Below are 24,986 nucleotides of genomic sequence, written 5' to 3'. Positions count from 1 at the left end.
AGGAAGTTGTTGCTCAAGAAGAAGTGATTCAAGAAGCGGTGAATCAGCAAGAAGAAGAAGTGAATAAGGAAGAACAACAGAAGGAAACTGCCAGAAAGAGAGAAATAACTCTGGGCAAGGTAAGGTCTGTTTATGAGAAGAATAAGAGAAAAGGTTTTGAAGCTGATTCTGAAGGGTCTCAGAAGAAGTCCAAAGGTATACATATTTCTGAGCCTGACTCTGTTTCTGTTTTAAATTCAGAATCTATACCAACAGAAGTTCCCCAACCTTCTCAACCAGAAAATCAACCACAAACAGCCCTTGTTGAATCCCCTCAACCTACCAAAGTTCCCACCCCTCCTTCTTCACCAATTACCAAAGTTCTTACTCCTCCTCCTTCACCCATAACTAACCCTGCTTCTGACCATCCCATTGATACACTCGTTCTAGACATTCAATCCCTTCAAACTCTCTATCCTCCTCACTCAAATATTTCCACTTCTCAACCTCCACCTCATGCAAACTATTCCCCCATTCTAACCCTGTCACCAACAATTCACCAGAATCAGACTCTAAAAGTACTGGTTCTATGGCTCAATTGTTTCATGAATGCAATTTCACTCCCAAACCCGGTCCTGAACCTGAGCTTGTGGTGTTAGACGCTGAGTCAGAAGAAGTAGAATCTCATCTCTCTCTTGATAGAGAACCTCAACCCTACTTCTTTCTGAACCCAGATTCTGCCGTCACCAGACTCAAATCCCGTCGGGAATTCTCTGTTGGTGTACATTTTGAATTATTAAATCTGAAAATGGAGGCAGGTTTAGAGACATTGAAGGCAGCGCATCATGCCTGGATGGATGATGTTGAATTGAGAAATCTCTGGAGGATCTTCAGAAGAAAGATGGACTCTGAGTTTCTGAAGCTTCAGAAGGCGTGCGTAGCAGAAGCTCCAGGTCATCTTGGATTCCTAAGATCCTATGAAGAATTCTAGGTCAGTCATCTCAAGGGCAGGCATTGTCTTGTAGAAAAAGAGTTTCTTGATGAGCTTGCAGAAGATGTGTCTGACCAAGCGCTCTGTCTTACCATGGTCGTATGGGAGCCCCCATATTCTGTTCTGACTGGAGACTTTCAGTCTATATTCAATTGGCTAAGGGAGAATCCCTCTGAGAAAGCACCAGATATGGTATATCCAGAAGTTGAATATTCTTCAAAAGTTGCTGCTCCCATTCCTCCAAAGAATCTGGCTGATATTTTTAAGGCTCTGGAGAATGAAGATTCTAAGATCCCTACTCCAGAATATTCTGAAGATGCTTCTATGTCATAAGCTGATGCTGAGAAACAAAGTGCTGATGAGAATCATCCTGTTGAGAAACTTCCTGCTGAGGAAAATCAAGATGAGATTCTCATGATAGATGCTTCTGTTGGGCATGCTATTCCACTGAACAATAGTTGTGAAGCTTCTTCTGCTGGATCTTCTATTCTGGTGAACGCTGTCAAGGCTCTCCAACAGAACCAGGATGCTCTAGCTTCTCAGTTGGATAAGCATGAGGAAACACATGAGGAATTCAGAACCTTCATGAAGAAGCAGACTGAAAGCACCTCTGAGATTCAAGACCTTCTGGCCAAGATAGTTTCTAAGCTAGGTTAGTCGTAGTCCTTTGGTCTTAGCTGTCTCTTGTTTCTTGCATCTGTTTCCTGCATATGTTTTGTATCTTCTGATATATCTTTTGTTGAATCAATGAAATATTATCTTCTTCTCTCATATTGTTTGTTTTTTCGTCTGAATCTTTAATGCTTTTTGATGTTATGACAAAAAGGGGGAGAAAACGTGATAATTGATTTGATTTATTATATCAGTTGTTGGGAGTAAGTCTCAAAATTCCTAACAATATTTGCAAGTTCTATGTTTTTGATATTTTTGCAGGATTGAAGTGATTCTGAAAAAGCTCAACATGAGAAGCAAATACATGGGGAAAAGCAATTATGTAAAGAAACATGCTCATGGAAATTGAAGCAAGCTTAGTGCTGTGAAGCTTCAAGATCAGAAGCAAGAAGGAAGAATGTTCTGATATTCTCGTGGCAGAATATGATCTAACACATTCTTATCCCTTATATGTTTTGATATATATTTCTTTTAAGAACTTACCAGAGTTGTTGCTCTGATACATGTTCCTTCTTAAAAGAATGATTCTGACTCATTCATGCTCTGAATTTTGTCGTATAGTTTGTTCTGAAACATTTCAGGATGTAAAGATGCTCTGATGATGCTCTGGTACATTCAAGAATGTTCTGATGCAATCAAAGCATGCAATGATTCAAGAAGAAATTCAAAGCTCTGAAGCTGTCCTATGGAAGCAAAAAGCAGAAGCTCTGAATGTTCTAAAGTTTAAGCAAATGTGAACGTCTCAACTGAAATGGAAAATACTCAGGGAAGTCTTTTATTTTTTAAATTCTTCCAGAATTTATTTCAAGGGGGATTGTTAATCTCAGGGGGAGATTGTTGATCTCAGGGGGAGACATATTCACACACTATGTTTATATGCTTATGCTATAACTGTGTAATTGTCTTTGGTCATCTGTGATTCTGATTGCAAATTCATATCAATTATATATGTTTTTGTCATCATCAAAAAGGGGGAGATTGTTAGAACAAGAATTGTTCTGATCAATATTCTTAGTTTTGATGATAACAATGTATATGAATTTTGCTTAAGACAATGTGGTACTCTAATCCTATGCAATTTCCATTTCAGGAAATATATGAAGAGTATGCACAAAATCAGCGCAAGAAGCACTGACTCAGAAGGTTCAGCATGCAACATCAGAACATGCTCTTGCAAGACATCAGAAGATGGTCAAGCAGAATCAGAACATGATCTATTGAAGCATCAGAAGAGCTTGAGATCAGAAGCAGAAGCACTGAAGTTCTCATGGTATCACGCTTGAAGCACTTCAAAGTCAGAAGACAAGAAGATGCTCTGCACCAAGCTGTTTGACTCTGATATATTCAAACGTTGTATCTACAAAGATCAGATCAGAAGCAAGTACAAGATGGCAGGCTACGCTGACTGACAAAAGGAGCGTTAGAAGCTATTAAAGGCAAAGTCAGTTAAAGCAGGAAAAGCAAGGCTCGAGGTAGTTGACAAAAGAGTGAAACATTATATGCAATGTTGTACGGATCACGCAACGCATTAAATGCTCCCAACGGTCATCTTCTCAAAATGCCTATAAATAGAAGTTCTGATGAGAAGCTGAATACAACACTTTACGCAAACATACAGAAACGCTGTCAAAGTGAAAAGCTCTCAAAACTTCATCTTCAACCTCACTTCATTACTGTTGTAATATCTTAGTGAGATTAAGCTTAAACTTAAGAGAAATATCACAGTTGTGATTATAGCTTATTAAGAAGCATTGCAATACTCTTGTAAGAATTTGTTTACATTAATTTGTAAAAGGTTCCTATAGTGATCAAGGTGTGATCATAATACTCTAGAAGACTTAGAAGGTATCTAAGTGGAAAACCATTGTAATCAAGGTTGATTAGTGGATTAAATCCTCAGGTGAGGTAAATCACTCTAAGGGGGTGGACTGGAGTAGTTTCGTTAACAACGAACCAGGATAAAAATCATTGTGCAATTGTTTTTATCTTAAGAGTTTTTAAAGTCACACTTATTCAAACCCCCCTTTCTAAGTGTTTTTCTATCCTTCACTTTCAGTATATTGAGTGATTTGTACAAAATAAACACACTGAGTCCTAACATTAAGACTCCTATTTATGCTAATTCGACCCTAAAGGTCTTTCTCTAAAAATATGCCACGTTCGACGTCTACATGGTTATTTTGAATAAGAAGCTTTTATGCGTCTTTGATGAATAAAACGTTTTGATTTGAATTCAAACTCTTTCCTCTTGTAAGCGCCATGTCTTCAACGTGTTGTATTCAAAAGACTTCAAATTTAAATCTGTCAACGAATACAACTCTATTCGATCTTGATAAATTGGGCTTTTGTCTAATCTTATCCAATCGAAAGCCTAAAGTACAAAAATACTCTGTTTTCTTTTGACCCAGCTACTATCAAAATTATCAGTTAACAAAAGGTAAATCCGCAGGAAACTAGAATATTTCTAGTAGTGTGTAGGTATACCTGCGGAATTTGCTACTAATATGCGATCAATGGAGAATTATATTTTATTTAATAATGCTGCAGCAAAATCTGTCGGTATACCAACGGGTTTATTTCCAAACAAATTAAGTATCTATGGAAGTTGTTAAAAAACTTCAAAAGGACTCACAAAGTATATTAATCAACAAAAAAATTGCATCGACTAATCTATCTTTACATATATTTTCCTCTAAAAAATATGAGATATATTGAATCTAAAGAAATGTATATTATGTACAGTATTCTACCATTTAAATGAAAGATGTCAAAGAACAATATTCAAACTAGAAAATGCACAAATGATCAGTATTCAGTTAGCTTAAAGCCAAAGATTACTCCAATTCCTAATATTAGCATATTCGATAGAAAACATATATTTCTATACAATCCAGCTTGAAAGAAGGTATAAATTTCAATATTAGTTGAGAAAAATCTTTAGAATGATTCTAAAGTATCTCTAAGTTTCTCAACACAATTGATATTTTAAGATTTTCTCTTGAAGCTCCATCCGTAAGAAGGTCTACATGTTCATATTTTAGTTGAATCAACATATTAGTTCTTCTATTTCAAATTCTAACAGTTTTGACATCTTCTTACATTTTTTATATTTTTAAATTGACAATGTATCCCTTTTTAAATAACATGTTAATTATAAAATATGACAAATCATCATTTAAAAACTTTTGTAAAATCTTTTTTTTTGACGAAAGCAAACTTAACTTCTTTCATTATTCAAATAAGAGGAAATACAAGGAGGAATCTCGTCAAGCAACATGCGTCGAGTCCATGAGTTGGCCGCCTTAGCTAATGTATGGGCAACCAAGTTCGCTTGACGCTTTACAAACTTTACCTTAAAGTGGGGAAATTCTAGTAACAACATCTTAATAGAAGAAGTAGTAAAATTAAACTCTGAGTTACCACAAGAGTTTGACCGAAGTCAATGAACTACCAACTGAGAGTCACTTTCAAAGATAACATGAACAAGGTTCAGGGTGCTAACACCTTGTATAGCTTCCTTGAGGGCTAAGGCTTCCGCTTCTAAAATGGATAAAGTACCACCATCCCAAGTAGTACCAGCAACAACAAAATCCCCATGATCATCGCGAAGACACCACCCACAGTTTGTTGTACCTAAATGACGGTTAAAGCCCACATCCACGTTACACTTAAAAAGACCACTCGGCGGCAGACTCCAATGTAGAAAATTCCCATTATTGCCTTCAGAATGACGAACTTGTTGAGCGGTAAACCATTCTTGCTACTTGTGTAAGGCTAGCCAACCGAGTTTAGTAGCTTCTTCCTTCTCTTCATTCCAGACCCAATCATTTCTATTCTTCCACAAGCCCTCTATCATAACCGCTAATCTACCAGCAATATTTCTATCTTCCTTCCTACATATATCAATAATAACAGATTTAGCATCCTGAAAAGATAAGAGATGGGGAGATATGACATTAAACAAACCTGCTGCCCGCCAAGAAGAAATTGCTTCCACACACCCGAAGAAAACATGCCAATCATCTTCATAACTGTTATCGCAAGACGCACAATTTGGATCACATGAAACATAATGTCGACGGAGTCGCACTCTTGTCGGGAGACATTCCCTACAAATTCTCCAAAGGAGATGTTTAACTCTAGCTGGTGATGATATCTGCCATAAGCTATTCCAATTACCATCCACGTCCACCCCTCCATTTCTTTTCCTCTCCTTCCTCTAAATGTGATACCCCGACCTGACACTATAAGAACCATGATGTTCTTCCTTCAAAACCAACCGGTCAACCACAACATCCTCCACTAAAGGGACTTGCAAGATGTCTTTTGTAACTGTAACATCAAACAAATCACGAAGAGTCCTCATATTCCACAGTTTAGCATTAGGCAGCAACAAATCTTTAACTCTAATATTGTACGCACCTTGAACTTGCGGACCACTCAAACAACCCTCACGGGTGCCACGGAGCCAAGGTTCATTCATGACTTTTATATTGCTCCCATCGCCAATACTCCACATGCATCCCAATGTTAGAACCTCTCGAGCCTTCCAAACACCTCTCTAAACAAAGCTGGGATTATAACCAAGAGTTGCATCAAAGAAAGAAGTTCTCGGAAAATACCTTGCTTTGAATATTCTGGACACGAGAGCTTCAGGATTAGACATGATAAACCAACCTTGTTTAGCAACCATTGACATAATAAAAGCTTTAAAGTCCCGAAACCCTAAGCCACCTTCCTCCTTCAAACAAGTCAGCTTATCCCACGACATCCATCTAATCCCCTTACTATTAGCACCACCTCCCCACCAAAAGGAATTAATCATTTTCTCAATGTCATCGATCACACCATCTGGAAGAAGAAAGACACTCATAATATAAGTCGGGATAGCTTGGAGAACAAACTTAATCATGGTTTCTTAACTACTTTGGATAAGGACCTTCCTCTCCATGAATTAATACGCTTCCAGATACAATCCTTGATAAAGGAAAAGGTTGCCTTCTTTCTCCTACCTATCAAAAATGGCAGCCCCAAATAATTACCGGTACCCAAAACGTGCCGGACCCCCATGACTTTAGCTAGATCCTCTTGCATTGGGGTGCTCAAGTTGTGGCTAAAGAAAACCTCCATTTTGACATATTAATCTCCTGTCCAGCCGCCTTGGAATATAAATCAAGTAACTCCATGATATGACGTACTTTTGAAAGGTTGGCCCTGCAAAAAAGAAAACAATCGTCGGCGAAAATCAGATGGGACACACTGGGTGCCCCTCTACAGACTTGGATACCATGGATATCGCCCTTGGGCACGAAGCTCTTTATAAGAGTAGTAAGTCCTTCCAATATAAAAATAAAGAGATAAGGAGACAGTGGGTCTCCTTGCCTTAAGCCTCTTCCTAGTTCAATAGGTCCAACACTGTCAGAGTTTACCAGCACATAATAGTTCACCGAAGTCACGCACATCATCATCAAATGGATCCATTTATCAGCAAACCCCAGTCTCATCAACATCCCCTTCAGGAATCCCCAGTCCACCCTATCATAAGCCTTACTAATATCAATCTTAAGTGCCAACGACGCTTTCCTTCCAACCTTCTTTCTTTTAAGATGATGGATAATTTCAGTTGCAATCATCGCATTATGTAAAATAGATCTACCTTCCACAAAAGCCGATTGCTCTTCAAACACACACTTATCCAACACTTTCTTGAGCCTATTTGCCAACACTTTCGACACAATCTTATAAATCACGTTACAAAGTAAAATGGGCCTAAATTCTTTCAATGTACTTGGTTTAGCACTTTTAGGAATTAGGAAAATATTAGTGTCATTAAGCGAAGCTGGAAAATAACCTCTGTCAAGCCAAATCGAGGTTGCATGGTAGATATCCTCGCCACAAACATCCCAGTATGCTTGAAAGAACGTCGAATTGAATCCATCCAGTTCCGGGGACTTATTAGGATGCATATCAAAAAGGGTTGCCCAAACTTCAAGCATAGTCAGCAGTTGAAGCAACTGAATATTGTCGACATCGGTAATCTTTTGGTGAATCAAACAAAGAACTGGGTCATAGCTCCCTATGCCAGCACTGAACAGTTCTTCAAAATAAGCTTTGGCTATGTCACAAAGAGTCTTTTGATCCGTATCTTCACTACCATCTTCACACTTTAACATGTCAATCCTCTTAAAGTTTTTCGTAGCAGTAGCAAACTGGTGGAAAAATTTAGTATTCATGTCGCCATCACGCAACCAATGCATTTTAGCGCGTTGTCTCCAATATACATCTTCTTTTAAAAGAGCTTTATTATACTCGGATTGGGCCTCTAGGAATTTCTCCGCCGCTTGTTGATCATTCCCACCTCTAAACATCTCCATTGTTACTCGATGACGATCGATCTCGTCCTTCATATTCCTTCTCCCGTTTCTACTCCAATCCTCCAGATTCTTTGCACAGTTAGAGAGCCTACCCTCCATTTCAATGATCTCACCTTGCAACCAACCCGCATGAACAACTTCGTTAACATCCAGTTCCTGAAGCCAACTATTTTCAAAGCGGAATTTCCTCATATAATTACTACGTTGCGGTAAGTCGCACGATAACATAATAGGGCTATGATAAGAATGAGATGCCATGAGGTTTGTCAGGGAAACATTCAAGAATAACTCTATCTATCCTAGCGTCGCTATAGCTCGGTCTAATATTTCCTCAACCATATGCGCAGAGCCTCGACTCTTTACCCACGTGTACCGGTATCCTTCAAGAACGATATCAATCAAGTCACAATCACTCATCGCTTGCCGGAACCCCGAACAGATCCAATTAGGATGAGTGTGCATCCCATGCTCATGTCTTGCGACAGAAGATCATTAAAATTGCCAATAATACACCACGGTAAGTTCGACATATTTCGAATATCCCTTAGCATATCCCACGCAAGTTTTCTTCTATTTCTTTCTAGAAAGCCATAATAACACGACAAGCGCCAATCACCCTGATTCTCATCCTTGATAACCAGGTTAATAAAGTTTCTGGAGAAATTACTAACACTTCAGCAATACGTATTCCTCCACAGAACCGCTAAGCCACCACTCCTTCCCTCCGCATCAATAGAAAAACATGCTTCAAACTTCAGGGTAACCCGAATAGTTTCCAACCTGCGGCTGTTAGCCAAAGTTTAAGATAAGAATATAATGTCCGGATGGTGCTGCTGAGTCAGCTTTTTCAAATTCGAAACTGAATGCGGGTTGCTCAGACCCCGACAATTCCAACTTAAGATTTTCATGAGTCCCCGCAGTCTTGGCTGCCAGGACTTACCGATAAAAAATGTTGTTTTGCTTCAATAGTAATTGTATCCTTATCATTATCATTGACCACCTCCCTTCTTCTCTTCTTTTGACCATGTTCATTTTCCAAGTGAACCACTTGAGCAATAGATTGGTGTAGTGGGCTGTGGATGTTGTTCTCAGGAAGTTGTGTAAGAATCTCATATCACAATTCACAGGTCATCCTCTAGTAAGGGTTCTTCTTAATTGACCATTTCCTTCATTGAAAAAACACCGACTAAAATTTTCAATATCGGACCATCCATATCGTGTAAAATTGAATAAGTAACAAACAAAATAAAAAATTTCATCAACTGGACTCCCGAATGTCCACCATCACCATCCTAGATCACAATTCACACATCTTCCACTTGAAAGAGTCCATCTCAATTGACCATTTCTTTCACTAGAAGAACAGCGACTAGAATGTTTAATATCAGACTGTCAATCGTATAAAATGGACTAAAAGACAAACAAATTCAAAATTTTCATCTATCAGACTCTTTGAGGTCCACGATCACATTCCCAGATCAAAATTCGCATGTCATCCTTTAGAAAGGATCCTTTTCAACCAACCATTTCCTTCATTGGAAAAACATTGACTAAAATTTTCAATATCGATCCGTTCAAATCGTGTTAAATGGAATTAGAAATAAACAAATTTAAAAATTTCATCAATCGGACTCCCGTAGGTCCACCATCCCATTTGCAGATCGCGATCAAACGTCAAATATCACTTAAGTCTTCCAAACATATATTTTAACTTCCAACCTTAAAAATATTTTTTATAAATACATTTTATCAATATTCTTATTACAATTGGTGTGTAATTAAAATTTTAAGAAGATTGTATTTATAACTAGTAGAAGACCCGTGCGTCCGCACGGGTAATTCAAATCTTAAGATGAATAATATATTACAAACGCATAAAAAAAAGTTTAAAAATTCGAATGAGAAATGTTAATTTGAGATTTACAAAATATAATATAGATAAAATGAATCTATATATAGTAGTTATGTAAAAAAAAGAACATGAAAAATACAATAGTCATTCATATCTTTGGTAATTCGATAAGGTTAGGTTGTTGGTGATATACCATTGTTATTATAAAATTCCTAATAACTAAAAATAACCTTAAAGAAATATTTATCCAATCACCAACATGATATTTTTAATATGTTTAATAACTTTAAATATTTATAAATATGACTAATAACTATAAATATTTACAAATATCACTGATAATTATAAATATTTATAATATTTTGTTGTTTAAATAAAAAAAGGTATTGTGGTGATAGTGTCCCGTGAAAATAGTGAATTTGTGCTAATTATAAATATTTATAATATTTTGTTGATTAAGATAAAAAGTGTATTGTGGTAATAGTGCCCCGTAAAAATAGTGAGTTTATGCTAATTATAAATATTTATAATATTTTGTTGATTAAAATAAAATAGATATTGTGGTGGTAGAGTCCCGTGAAAACTTCTTAGCTGGATAGTTTTTAATTTTAATTGGTATATAATTTATTTAAATGTAATAATAAAATATGAAGTAAGAATTTTTATTGTATAATACAATTTAGGCTATAAATTGTTTCAAACATCTCATAGTTTATTCAAATGATAGGAGGAATTGAAAAACTTGAATTTATAAAACTCGACATTGATATATGTTCGATATATATTAAGAGTGGTATAATAGGCAGATGCAAGATATCTTAAAATCATTTTGTGATATATCAACTTAAATTCTATTTCTTTAGAAATATCATCAAGACACTCTTAGATTAATGATACAGTCCTCCTAATATTTAATAATGATTTTTCTTTTCTGGTTAATAATGATACGTTGATATTAATATTTAATAATGTTTGACATATTAATTATGTTGAATATTCTCTATTAGATAGTTGATGCTTCCAGTACAATGGGCTTCCATACAAATGTAGAGTAGTTGGCTCTCAATGTGTGATTTTTTACACACATGTCTCTTTGGACAATTATGATCAACATTGTAATTATTTAGTTCCAAAGCTACACGAAACAACATCGACTCGCATACTAAATTAGATTCGTGATCTAACCAGAACTTTAAAAACATATTTCAAATAATGCAGAAAATTACACAAAACAACCAGAAACACGGCTGCAATATCGCGGCAGAAACTCAAACGTGCATAAACAAATATATGTTCTCATTCATGCATGTTAAAAATACACCGGGGAGTCATTGCATAAGATTATGACAGATAGAACAATAATATTCTAAACTATTTCTCTTTTATTCTCAAATAAAACTAATATATAAGAAAAACTCACTTGTTAAGTGTAATTGTATAAGCCTCAACAATTAAAGGGTAAACACATAAACATAATCATAATCTATTGGATATGGATTATATGCTCAAGTGAAAGTATGTCACAGATTTTATCCGGCAAAAAATTCAAACTACAATGAGATATATGGAAAGCGGACTCAGCGACTTAACCAATCCAATTGTTTACCGTGTGTCCTCAGCGACTTAAGCATGGAAAGAGGAGTAGTTGATGACGATGAGTCCAGTGTTTGTTTCAATGGCTTTAACATGGATCTAAACAAATCCAATTCTTTCAACAAAGGATGAAAGAGCTTGGAGAAGAAAAGAACACCAGTATACCTCCTTGCTGTCAATTTTGATTGTACCTCACTCTTAGCTCCGATAAAGGGTCGTGAAAGAATCAACATTCTTCTCCCAAGACAACAACAATAGTTAGTTACTAAAGTCACAAATGTTGAAAGTACTCAATCTTACTTGATTGATAGAGCTCCATGTAATTGTAGACATATGTATATAAACCTACAGAAAAAGAGATATCAAAGCTTACTTGATTGAAATTGGAACACTCAGAAACGTCTTCAACATGATATATCAGTTATCACTACATAACATATCATTGTCTGACATACGAGTATCGGTCACTCAGAAACGTCTTCAACATGATATATCAGTTATCACTACATAACATATCATTGTATTCCAATCAAAAGAGAAGTGAAATTGGCATTGACATGTTGCTTTATCCTTTCACCTTAACCATTTTAAAGATATCCCTGAGATAAACACACGGAAGGCGTAGAAACAACAACAGATCAAAATGTACCAAATACTTGTTGTTATACAAATGAAATTAGGGAATTTGCACTTCATTATTATCTTTCTTTTTCCATCTATATAGAAGAGGAGATTAATTAATTTTTTCAAAAGGAAATTCAGAATTTGAATGAACCCATTAGGTACCTATCTTTTGAATGTAACTTTGCATCTCTCTGTCCTTCATGGCCATATCCTGAATATCAGTATCCAATGATTCTTTCAAATCCTCAACGAATTTATCCACCACAGCCTTTATCCGTAGAGACATCTTCAGCTAAAATGCCAACCTAGCCCCAAACTACATCCAAAAGAATCCAAATACATTTGCTATCAGAAACATAATACATTTCTTTCCAAACAATAATAGAAATAACATAACACTGTAATACGTTTCTTTGCAAAATCAGTCCAAGGAATTCAATAGACATTATAGGAGATTGTTTATTACTCTTATATGAAACTTAGCATAAGAAATATCACATACCGCTTTTGCGATAATCTCAGTGCTTGTTGAATTTCAGCTGTGACTTCAAATAGCACCCAACCTCATTTATCACAGTGGCCATCATCCTCTCCCGTGTAAGGAATGTCACTTTTTTAAAACCTTGAAGCTGTCATCCAAGTTTTCCCTCCATCAAGAGACACTTCCACTCTCTCAATGCCTCGACCATCACCTGATGTTGCATATCCATTATTACTCACCTGAAGTGCAAGAATCATGTTAGAATCATGATTTTAGTTCATTTCTAATCGATCAAACATTAACGCGTAAACTGACCTTTCACGGTGTTATTGTGGCCGTGTTTTCAAGAGAACATATAACACATTGCCAAAGTGAAATCAAAAGCATTACTTACAGAATTTTACGTCAAAAACCTCATAGAGGAAATACCTGAAAAGGGAAATCCATTTGAGGTCGCCTTGATATTGATACATTGTATCTGTTCTTCCAAACATGTCATGAAAAAAAAGGTTACAATTCATTCACAGTGAACAAATTTGACCAAAGAAGTATTATAAATGCTTGTACATGCGTCCCACCACCCATTCCCATGATGGACATAGCCTACCACGACGGCAGCTGCCGCAACCTGCAGCATAATAAACTTTCCTTTAAAACACATTATTTTTCCAAGAGGGGGGTTTAACTTACCATAAGTAGCTAGAAAAAAAATTTCAGCTGAAGAAACTTCTAAAAGCTTGAGTAGATCACATGCCGAAGAAACATCTTTATAATTACTCAAAGATTAAACCAATATAAAGATGCATATGAAGATGGAAGTTAAATAGCATATTATTCACTAACAAACTATTCTTCCTAATTACATAATGAAGGTGATGGTTAACAGAAACAATAATTTTAACAAAAATAGTTAGTTAAAGATAATACCAGTGTCCTTTTAACTCCAACTGACCAAGAACTGAATATCACATTAAGATCATTTCTTGTAGCTTTCCAGTAGTCATGCCTTGTTGCTCGATTAGACGTTGCACCGTTAGGGTATTTCCTATCCCCTTGACAGAAAGAAAACCATTGTCTTTCTCCAATTTTCAGGAAAGATTACCCTGCAAAATATTATGTGCGTATCAGCAATCATACCAAATATTTAAAATTGTAAGCTCCATCACAAAAAGATATCAATAAGAATTCTAAAACCAATATATGATCAAGAAAATAGCCAAAATAATAATATATAAACATAATAAACATCAATAAAAACTTCATACTTCTCAAACGAAAATAAGAATCATAATTTTTCAACAATTTTAAAACCCTAGAAATTGAGCAGCACTCTCGATTATGAATATTCTTCTTCATGAGACAATCATATTTGTCAAATATCAGATCTATAACAACAAGCCATGTTTCAGTCACCAAAATTGAGCTGCATCTCAAAACACCAAACCATTTACTGCAACTCGCCTACATTCCTCCTTCTCCATCCAAACGAACACCAACCACACTCTTAAACTGCTTCTTTCCCAATCCACAACCAAAGAACACAACAAAAAATTTGTTATGAGCAGAATTTGTTATGACAAGAAGAAGATGTGAAAGAGAGAACAATAAAAGAGGGGAAAACATACTTTTTTAGAGTAACAAAGGAATGAGAAACTGAGACCAGGGAAAAGGGGGCGATGGAAGATTTAGGGTTTGAGGAGAGAAAGGGGGCGACGGCAGAAAATGAGAGAAAATATTGGTTTTGTTAGGGTTTAGGGATGGAAAAGAGAGATGAGAAGATAGGAAGAGAGACACACGTACAGAGTTTTCAAAATTCAAAATGAATAGAGGAAATTGTTTACCCGGTTAAAAGACCAAACTGTGAACCAATAGATATTAGGAAACACTCAATAGAAATATTGGAAAGGGAGTGCCACTTGGAGGAATGGAGAAATTTGATTGGTGGGAATAAAACTTTGATTTAGCAAATTACAATCAAGGGCTTTTGTAAGAGTAAATATTTTTTTCATTAAGGGTAAATTAGGGTGTTTGGTGGTATATTTTATTCTTAGTTAGGTAGTTGATTAAAAAATATATATTCTTTAAGAGCACTCTAAAGAAAAACAAAAAATTATTATTTGTGAATTAGCTATGTCTAACCTACTAATTTCTTTTTTAAGAATATATATATTATTTTAAAAAAGACATCAAAAAGAAATCAGTACATATGCTGTTTTTTTTTATTCACACATGTTTTTTTTAAACGTAATTATGTCAGTAAGTATAAAATAATGATTTTTTGTTAGATATGATTTTTTTTTTAAAAAAAAAACGTAATATTATCTTCCTTTAAAGATAAAGTATCAATTAATTTTTGCATTGGAAACTATGACATATTAATGACAGGATGAATTTCTAATTATTAAAAATAATATTGCTAGAATGTAAAATTATTGTTCATTTAATAACATGCCAAAGTGTTCCATTTTAATCCAATAAATTTAAGACAATTCAGTTGGATAAACTTATCCAATTTTTTTAGATGGGTAACAAAGTTGTCACCAATTAATAAAGGGAAAAGCTAACATGTGCTCCAAGGGCACAAGATAATGAGATATTTATAGAAATATTTTATTGGAACGCGTGCATTCAATGTATCGAAACTTTAAATATTAATTTATTGTATTTAATTACATTTAACTTTTTTTAATTATAGTATCTTTAACATGTGCCCTTAGGGCACATGTTAGCATGACCCATTAATAAAACTAAACTTAGGGAGATACACACTAAAAAAGACATTTAGTTTTCAAAGTCAAATAATGTCAAAATGAAATGTGTGAGAAAGGATAGATACATTTTTTTTATACAAGGATAGATACATCTTTATTCACGCCACACATCTAAAAGCATTTATTGTGAATTGATTGCAAATGATCAACTTGCCAAAATGTTTTTCATGATTACAAAAATTAAGAAGAAAAAGCAATATTCAAGCATTTAGGAAGACTATTATGATATTGAAATCTCCATGAAAACCTGCTCTATGGTTGGACGAGATCGTGGAGTTTCATCCAAGCAAGAAATTATTGTCTTTGTAATGGATAATAACTGCTTAGCTTTAGGATTCATTGGACAAGGGAGACGTTGGTCCAACATATCCATCAATGACATCATACAATATAATAAAGCTAGATGAGAATTTGGACAAGTTTGCCAAGTGTCAAGTTTTTAGGACTCCATGCTATTTTTAACTTTACTATTAGTGGAAAGGTTCCTATAATTAATCAAAATTTTATTTTTAATATTTAATTATTATTTATAATTTATAATATAATATTAATGTCATATTCTCTAAGCTTTAATAATTATTTCGTTTGTTTTCAATGTACACCTTTTCATTTCTCAATATATCACTTGCTTTTTCAAGTTACACCTCTATCTCTTTGTTCTTTCTCTATCTCTTCACCTTTCATCTCCCTTACTCTTTTTCTATATCTTTCTTTCTTCTCTTTTAGACACTTTTCCATTCCCCTTCCCACACTTTTTTCTCTCTCTCTCTCTCTGAGTCCCAATTTCTCTCTTCTCTCTTTCTACACAAACCCTAACAAAATCGCCATCCCACTTTCTTCACCATATCTACGATCGCATGCTACACAAACACATCACAAATGAAGCCATAGACAAAGCGCATAAGCGTAACCCTGAAATGAAGAAGCGTAACACTAAAAAAAAATCAGAAATCTAAAGGCTTTCAGATTGAAGGGAGCCAGAGTAATGCAGAAGAGTTGGAAGAACCCATTCATATCCCTACAAAAGAGTTGGAAGAACCCATTGAAGGAAGCAGTTTGTGAGTTTCTCTTTTCGCATTCTCTATTTTTTTTCACAAACCCTACTTTTCTATGATACATGGATTCAGATCTTACTAGACTGTAATTTATAAATCGCCATAGTTTAATCACACTGTTAATTGATTTGTGAATCTGCCTATTCGAAACTATTTTACTTGTTCTCCTTTGTTTTAGAATTAGGGGGTTTAGTCATTTTTGTGTATTCTCTATATAAGTTGATTCAGTTTAAGCTAAATTTTATCATGAATTTGGGAGGTTAAATTTGTATTGCCTGATGCATTTTATTAGGTTTTTCTATTATGATATTGGTTTGAATTATTAAGGTTTTATGACAAGTTTTTTTTGTTATATTTTTTAGCCTTTTCTATTATGATTTTTTAGACTTTTTTTAGACGGTTTTATGACAAGTTTTTCTATATTTTTTTGTTACATTTTTAAATTTTTTAGCATTGGCAAAGATAATAAAACTTTTTTGAATGATTGCTTGAAACAGTTTTTGTCAATTGCAATGAAACTTGGATCAAAGATAATAGATGTGGCAAAAGGGAAATTAAGACTAGGAGCAAGAATTATTCAAGTTGGAGGATTTGAGAAAGTGTTTATGAAAGTTTTTAGTGTTAAAGATGACTAATCTGCTAAGGATGTAATAAGATTCCCATCTAAACCTTGGAATTGGAGCTCGGAATCTGCTAAGGATTTAATAAGGTTCCCATCCCTTGGAACTGGAGCTCGAAATCTGCTAAGGATTTAATAAGGTGAATGCTTTGTGTAGAATCTTCTCAAAGACTCACTGCTCAAGAAGTTTTTAGTAAGTTACACATACTTTTATTTTGTTGTTCATGCCTATTTGCCGCCTCAACTTGATTCATATTCGTAATTGTAGTTGTTTCCCGTATGAAAATAAAATATTTGAGTTGCTGAAACATTATAATAACAGTTCAATTGAGATGTAGATTATAACTTAATGATTGAGTATTAATAAAGAATCTTGAATTTCTATTGATAACGAAAAAGAAAATATTATTTAAAGCAACATGTATATTTGAATATAAATTTTTTTTTTAATAGTTTTTATAACAACTTTTCTACGAAACAATATCTCTTTAAAGATTTTGCTGAGATTCTTCAAGGAAATTGCAAATCATACACAATTGAAGGTTATTACTTTCATATATTCCTTTCAAACATATTAATAAGTGCGTTCTCTATATGAATTTAGATCTTCTTATATTTCAGATATAATTAGTGATGTGCATGAAGTTTCTAATTTTCAATCAAAGTTTGAAGGAAAAAGTTGTTGTTTCTATCAACTAGATATAATTAGTGAAGGCTTTGAAGTAAGATTTTCCCACTTAATACAACTATATCAACTCCTATATGAATATTGATCAATATTGATATACTATTTTAATATTAGGGGCAACGTTATTCACTTGGCATCTCTAACATTGTATTTATGTATTTCGTAGAATCCATTTAAAATGGATAATAAGAAGTTGGTCATTAACAACATGGCATTGCTATAGCTGAATTTTTTTGGTCTATGAAAAAATTACATGTTATTCTCATATTTGCAGTTATAATTAGCAGTTGTCTAGGGTATTTTGTAAAAACAGTGATAAATTTATCTATCAATGTTGACATTAGAATTTTGTATCATTCGTGTTATCGATAATACTTTTTATTACCATTATAAATTTAATAGTTTTCTAATTTCATTGTGATATTTTACTTAACAGAATCGTATTAACAAAGAAAATATTAATTAATTTCCTTTTAAGATGTGCCTATAATTGAGATAAAAGAAATGTCATACAACAAACAAATAAATGTGCTAAAAGTTCTTTTATAGACTTAATTTTATTTATAAACCTTTTTTTATAAGTTTTCAGAACTTATCTTTTATATATATATATATATATATATATATATATATATATATATATATATATATATATATATATAGGGAGCGTATCCTGTGAGAACTGATATTTTTGTGAGAAATGAGAACTATTATTATTAACCGTTAGATTTAATAAACGTTTGAGATTTACAAGTTTTATATAAAGAATACCTTACTCAATCATTATATGATGCACTTATTATTTAAAAATTCTATAAAAAGAGATTCTTACCAAAAATATATTTCAGATGTATTTTTTTATTTAAACTATAAGTATTTTTAAAACTAAAAGCAAAAATTCAAAATAAAAATTCTGAAAAATAATATTAGTTTCAAAATGATCAAAAACACAAACTCTTTACTCATCTTCCTAGTATTAAAATGCTTTTTATATAAAATTGTGTCATATAGTTTGAAAAAAACCCAATCTTAGAAAAATAATTTAATTAAAAAATTATTTTAACATTGTATATGTCGTATTTTATAGAATCATATTATTTTTAAAATTTATTTTCATAAATAAATTATTAAAGACTTAGTTATTAAAATCAAATAATTTTTTTAATATCTAATAAAAATTTATTGCAATAATTAAATTGTTATTAATATATATTAATAACAATTTAATTATTAAAACTCACAAAACTCACAATATATTAAATACAATTTAATTATTGCAATAAATTTTTATTAGATATTAAAAAAATTATTTGATTTTAAAATTAAGTCTTTAATAATTTATTTATGAAAATAAATTTTAAAAATAATATGATTCTATAAAATACGACATATACAATGTTAAAATAATTTTTTAATTAAATTATTTTTCTAAGATTGGGTTTTTTTAAAACTATATGACACAATTTTATATAAAAAGCATTTTAATACTAGGAAGATGAGTAAAGAGTTTGTGTTTTTGATCATTTTGAAACTAATATTATTTTTCAGAATTTTTATTTTGAATTTTTGCTTTTAATTTTAAAAATACTTATAGTTTAAATAAAAAAATACATCTGAAATATATTTTTGGTAAGAATCTCTTTTTATAGAATTTTTAAATAATAAGTGCATCATATAATGATTGAGTAAGGTATTCTTTATATAAAACTTGTAAATCTCAAACGTTTATTAAATCTAACGGTTAATAATAATAGTTCTCATTTTCACAAAAATATCAGTTCTCACTGGATACGCTCCATATATATATATATATATATATATATATATATATATATATATATATATATATATATATATATATATATATATATATATATATATATATATATATATATATATATATATATATATATAATGAAATTATGTATTTATACTTTTAATATAATAAATTAATATACTACTAAAATTATCTTAATCACTAAACCAGTTTGACAAGGATTTTGCATATTCCTAAAAGTAATTTTTTATAACTAATTATTTTTAACATAATAGTTATTACATTTAAAGATTACACCAAGTATCTATTGACTAGACTGATTTGCCATGCTAATAGAAAATATAGCTTATAATTTTTGCTTTCCCACGTTTTTCATGATGAATAGCGAATAGCATGAGACTATCTTAGATATTTGGTAATGATATTATTATTTAAATGTATTATTTATTATGACTACTTTTGAAATATCATTTAATTAAAAAAATTAATTAAATATATTCTCAAATTTATTATGGATATTTTTAAAACATATCATTTATTTAATATGTGATATTTATTTAATATATGATGATAGTACCTTCATTTAATTTTCGAAATTATATGAGATTTTAATCCTTTTATAACAATAAAATTTTAAAGAGAATAAAATATTTAATTTAACACGTGTAAAATCCTACTGTGTGAATTATTAAAATCTTGTATTACTAATTTACTATCGTTTTTTATGTTCCAAAACTAGAATTTCTGTTCAAAATATAATTTATTAATATTTCTAATATAATATAATTATTATTATGATTTTTTAAATATTTGCTTACTATAAATTTTATATCAATTTAATATATTAATAAATAATAAATTTAAATTATAAGTGTTTTTCAAATATTTTATTTACTTAGAAAATATTTCACCCGTGCCTCGCACGGGTCTAAGTACTAGTAGTATAAGTTTTGATCCTGCTATGCTATTAGATATGATGTCTCCAGGGTGTTTCCCATAAAGTATTTCCAATGCTAATACTCCAAAACTATACACATCACATTTCTCATTCACTTCCATTGTGTATGCAAGTTCTGTACAAAAATCAAAATAATAAGAGATTTGTGATTAAAAAACACAAATTACAAGGTTTATCAATAACAGAAACAAAATTAACCTGGAGCTGAATATCCAAATGTGCCTGCAAATGAGGTCCAATTGGCTGAATCTGGATTAAGAAGCTTAGTTGTTCCGGAGTCTGAAACACGACCCACATATTCCAAATCAAGAAGTATATTCTTGCTTGATATATCTCTATGAACAATAGGAGGGAAACAATCATGGTGCATATAGCATAAAGCGTTAGCTACATCTTTAATTACATTCACCCTCCTACTCCAATCAAATTCAATTGCTTGTTCGACGTCTTTCAAAATCTTATCTAGTCTGCCTTTCTCCACAAACTCGTAAACCAAAAATGACACGTGTGAATGTGAACAAAATCCGTATAGCTTCACAATGTTACGATGTCGAATTTCAGTCAGAGCTTGAATCTCATTTGTGAAACATCTTATTTCAGAATTTTCTCCATTTGTTGCTAAGTGGAATTTTTTAACAGCAACTATTTGGCCTGTGTGCAACTCAGCTTTGTAGACACTTCCATGTGTTCCTACTCCAATGAGATATTTGTCATCAAACTCTTCAGTGGCTTCAACAATGTTCTCATACACCATTTTCCCATCAAAACTCCATATTGTGAATACATTATCTGGAGCAACGATAATTCCGCCATCCTGGTTGTCTCTTGTGGTTCGCTTTCGGCATAAATACTTTGAGAACTTGAAACAAAATAATGCTAGCATTAGAGCTCCAAGTGCAAGAGGTAAAACTATCAATAACATCAGATTCTTAGTTTTATGATTATGAGATCCGCTGCAAGGCTTCAAGCCAAAAGCTTTACCGCACAAGTCTGTATTATTTCTCAACACTTCAATTGTTGCATTATTGAATACTCGCATATCTGGAAGTGGACCTTTCAATTAGTTGTATGATATATCAACAAATGACAAACTAATCATCTGATCAAAGGAATACGGGATAAACCCAGAAAGGTTGTTATGTGAAATATTCAATGTTACTAAGTGTGTTAGCTTTCCAAGCATTTCTGGTATGGTTCCATCCAAAATATTTGCACTCAGATCAAAACTTTCAAGGGCATGAAATTTACCAAACTCACCAGGAATATTTCCTCTAAATTGGTTATGGCTCAAATTTAATTTACATAATCTGGACGAAGTTACAAGTTGTTTTGGGATGAAACCGCTTAGATTATTTGCTGCAACATCAAAGATTTCAAGTTTCTGTAGCGATGATACTTTTACATGAACAATACCAGAAAGATGATTGTTGTTTAAAACGAGTTTGCCCAACATGGTCAAGTTTCCTAACTCTTTAGGAATTTCTCCTGTGAGATGGTTTGAAGATAAGTCAATTGAATATAAGTTGGAAGCCTCACTGAGCTCAGGTGGTATAGAACCTGATATATTATTTTTGGAGATGTTAAGATGTGTCAAATTATGAAACTTACCCCAGTTGGATGAAAGGTGGCCATAAAAATTATTATCATCCAATCCCAAGAGCTTCAAATTTGGGTATACACCAAAATCATTAGTTATGTTTCCATCAAAATGGTTATGTTGAAGCCAAAGTCTCATAAGGCTTGAACAATTCTTCAAACTCTTCAGAACTTGTCCATTAAAATGGTTATTAGTAGCATAAATCGAAATCAGGTTTCCACCAAAGCAAATGTTAGGAGGAAACTGACCAATGAAATTGTTGTCATATACAAAGAATGTTTCCAAATTTGAAAGCATATTCAATTCGGTCGGAATTGAATCATTTAGATGGTTATTTTGAAAGACAATATTTTGTAAATGACTCAAGTTTCCAATTGTAGGTGGGATTTTACTAGAGAGAGAATTATTTGACAGATCAATTTGTATCATAGATCTCATCATTCCAATTTTGCTAGGAATTGATCCAGAAAGAATATTATCTTTAAGATATAGATCTTGTAGGTTCGACAACTTTCCAAGTTCTCGAGGTATAGAGTCAGAAAAATTATTGACATGAAGATATAGAGTTTGTAGGTTGAATAACTTCCCAATTTCTTGAGGAATAGATCCGAAAAGATTGTTTTCATGAAGATTTAGATATTCTAGGTTCATTAAGTCCCCGATTTCTGGAGGAATAGACCCAGAAAGATTATTGCTATAAAGAAACAAATTGTTTATCTTTACTAATTTTCCAATTGTAGGAGGGATTTTACCACAAAGTTGATTTTTTTCTAGAAACAAATCTGACAAGAAGGACAATTTCCCTATTGAGATTGGGATAGTACCTACGAGATTCGCATCACTGATGCTAAATTCTCTGAGATTCCTCAATGCACCTATATTTTCAGGAATGGAACTATTGAAAATATTATTACCCATATATAAAATATGAAGACTAGTCAAGTGTGTTATTTCATATGGAATTGTTCCTGAAAGTTGATTGTCACTAAGATCAAGATAAGAAAGTTTATACAACATCTTAATACCAGGAGGAATACTTCCATTCAACAAGTTGACCCTAAGATCAAGAGTGACAATATTTGGAAGTTGTTGAATGCAGTATAGGGCAAGCAACAAAAAAAGATTTGGAAATATTGATCCGGGAATTATCGTCCTCAGAGATGGAGAGATGACATTCAACAGTTTCTACGGTTTCGAACTTTGGATTGAATGAGAAAAAAGTAAACAAAGATATAGACAGGAAAAGAATAAACACATTCTTAGAAGAGAAATAACTTATCAGGAATGTAAATATATTCACTCTTCACAAACATACACTTACGAATCCGTTATACTCAACCTACGATACTCATCTATGTCATCATGTATCTCTCACATAAGCGTCCATCTCTGGAGCACAAACGAGATCATCTCACAACTAAGGTTATCTCTAACTCGAAGTCGCGAGAACATCCGTATTCCCGCGTCGGCAATCTCTCGTGCGCCGCTCAAACACGAAAGCATTAAGTACAGATACCCCCAGTGAATGCTAGCTCTAAATCTATCTCTAGAGTTCAGAAACTAACAGATAATCATCCTAGATAAGGATTCAAGAAGTTTATCTCTAAAGTAACCCAAATCCCCAACATAGAGCAAAAATCCATAACAACATCAACACAGATTTGTAAAGCAAGTTAAACATAACATTATAATCGGTAAATATACAAACAAAACCCAACAAAAGAGAAATACACAAAGAAGAAGAGAAATGAACCGAAAATCTCCCGGTTTGTCAGCTCCGTTCGACGCTCAATCCACCCCCAATCATCCAAATGCAACCTCCGAAGTTGTTTTCTAAGCTAATCTACCCTAAGAATGAAGGTTTGATGATTTGGGAACAATTACCCCAAAACATAACCTAAAAATGTGATTTTTAACCCTATTTAACGAGCTGCTATCTGTCATGGTCGCTCAGCGAGCTCTGCTCCGCTTAGCGGATGACAGCAAAAGTGAAATCTTGTTTTCGCCATAAGTTGAGAACCGTAACTCCGATTTGCGCCCGGTTCAAAGCGTTGGAAAGCTTATTCAATTATCTATCCAATAATTAATAAAGGGAAACCAAAATGATGATTTTGGTCATCCTTATTTTGAGCCTATGGAAGTCTGCCTTGCACCAAAACTGCGAAATCGAAGCCGTGCCTTTGACACTTTATTCCTCAAGGCTCCAATAAGCATGAATACCTATAAAAAAAGGAAAAACTATCAAATGGTATAAAAGTATATGAAAATACAACTATTCACAAAGTATACATATTTATACACAAAACAGGGAATTATTCAAACGGTATTAACAAAAGTATCGATAAGTGCCACTATTTACATACACAAAATAAGTACATTTTGGCACTTAGAAGTGACGAGAAGTTAAGACTTTCAAGTGTACCTTTTAATCTCATATTTGTGAGATTTATATGAGAGACAGACATGGAACTTTCATTGCACCGAACTCCAAGCCAATAGCATGAGTTATTACCCCTCCATGAAGACAACAAAACTTGGCTTTGGTTGTCAAGATTTGATTTCCACTTCAACAAAGCACTTGCTTCTCTGCTTTGTAAAGTGGATGAAGCAGATGAAAGTGTCATGGATGTAACAACAAGTGAAGGAGAGTCATTTATGAGTACACAAAAGTACATTGAGAAAAACAACCAAACGGTTAGAAACTTCATGGACTCAAGCGTTGGAAATATGGTAACCATGTATGGAAGCTATAGGGTATGTAGTGTTTCAATCATTCAGATATTTAAAGCCACCGATTTTGTTGCTACTATGTTTAGTGTTACATTGAGAAAACTTCATGAGATGGTAAAAAATTTGTAGATAAAAAGTTTATTATATATATATCTGTAAATTTAATTAATGATATAATTAGTGAGACGGTAAAAAATGTTTGCAGATAAAACAACAACAACCAAC

The 24,986-nt window shown here is 32.9% G+C and overlaps 1 protein-coding gene and 1 pseudogene across 1 annotated transcript; both read right to left on the bottom strand.

Moving 5' to 3' along the window:
• Nucleotides 1–6,203: 6,203 nt before the first annotated feature.
• LOC131634798 (uncharacterized mitochondrial protein AtMg00310-like) lies at nt 6,204–6,554 on the bottom strand. Its single transcript, XM_058905419.1, has one exon. The coding sequence runs from the start codon at nt 6,552–6,554 to the stop codon at nt 6,204–6,206; it is 351 nt and encodes a 116-aa protein (XP_058761402.1).
• A 9,003-nt stretch (nt 6,555–15,557) lies between these two features.
• On the bottom strand, nt 15,558–24,769 carry LOC131634794 (MDIS1-interacting receptor like kinase 2-like; annotated as a pseudogene).
• Nucleotides 24,770–24,986: the final 217 nt, after the last annotated feature.

This window comes from Vicia villosa, unplaced genomic scaffold, assembly GCF_029867415.1.
Source record: "Vicia villosa cultivar HV-30 ecotype Madison, WI unplaced genomic scaffold, Vvil1.0 ctg.001354F_1_1, whole genome shotgun sequence".
Classification (NCBI taxonomy): Eukaryota; Viridiplantae; Streptophyta; class Magnoliopsida; order Fabales; family Fabaceae; genus Vicia; species Vicia villosa.
Note: the sequence above shows the minus strand (reverse complement) of the source record. Positions and strands in the feature narration are given on the sequence as shown.

What these genes read in the sequence shown, in the direction of transcription:
- LOC131634798 (XM_058905419.1), bottom strand. Translation starts at nt 6,554, where the DNA reads ATGATTAAGTTTGTTCTCCAAGCTATCCCGACTTATATTATGAGTGTC.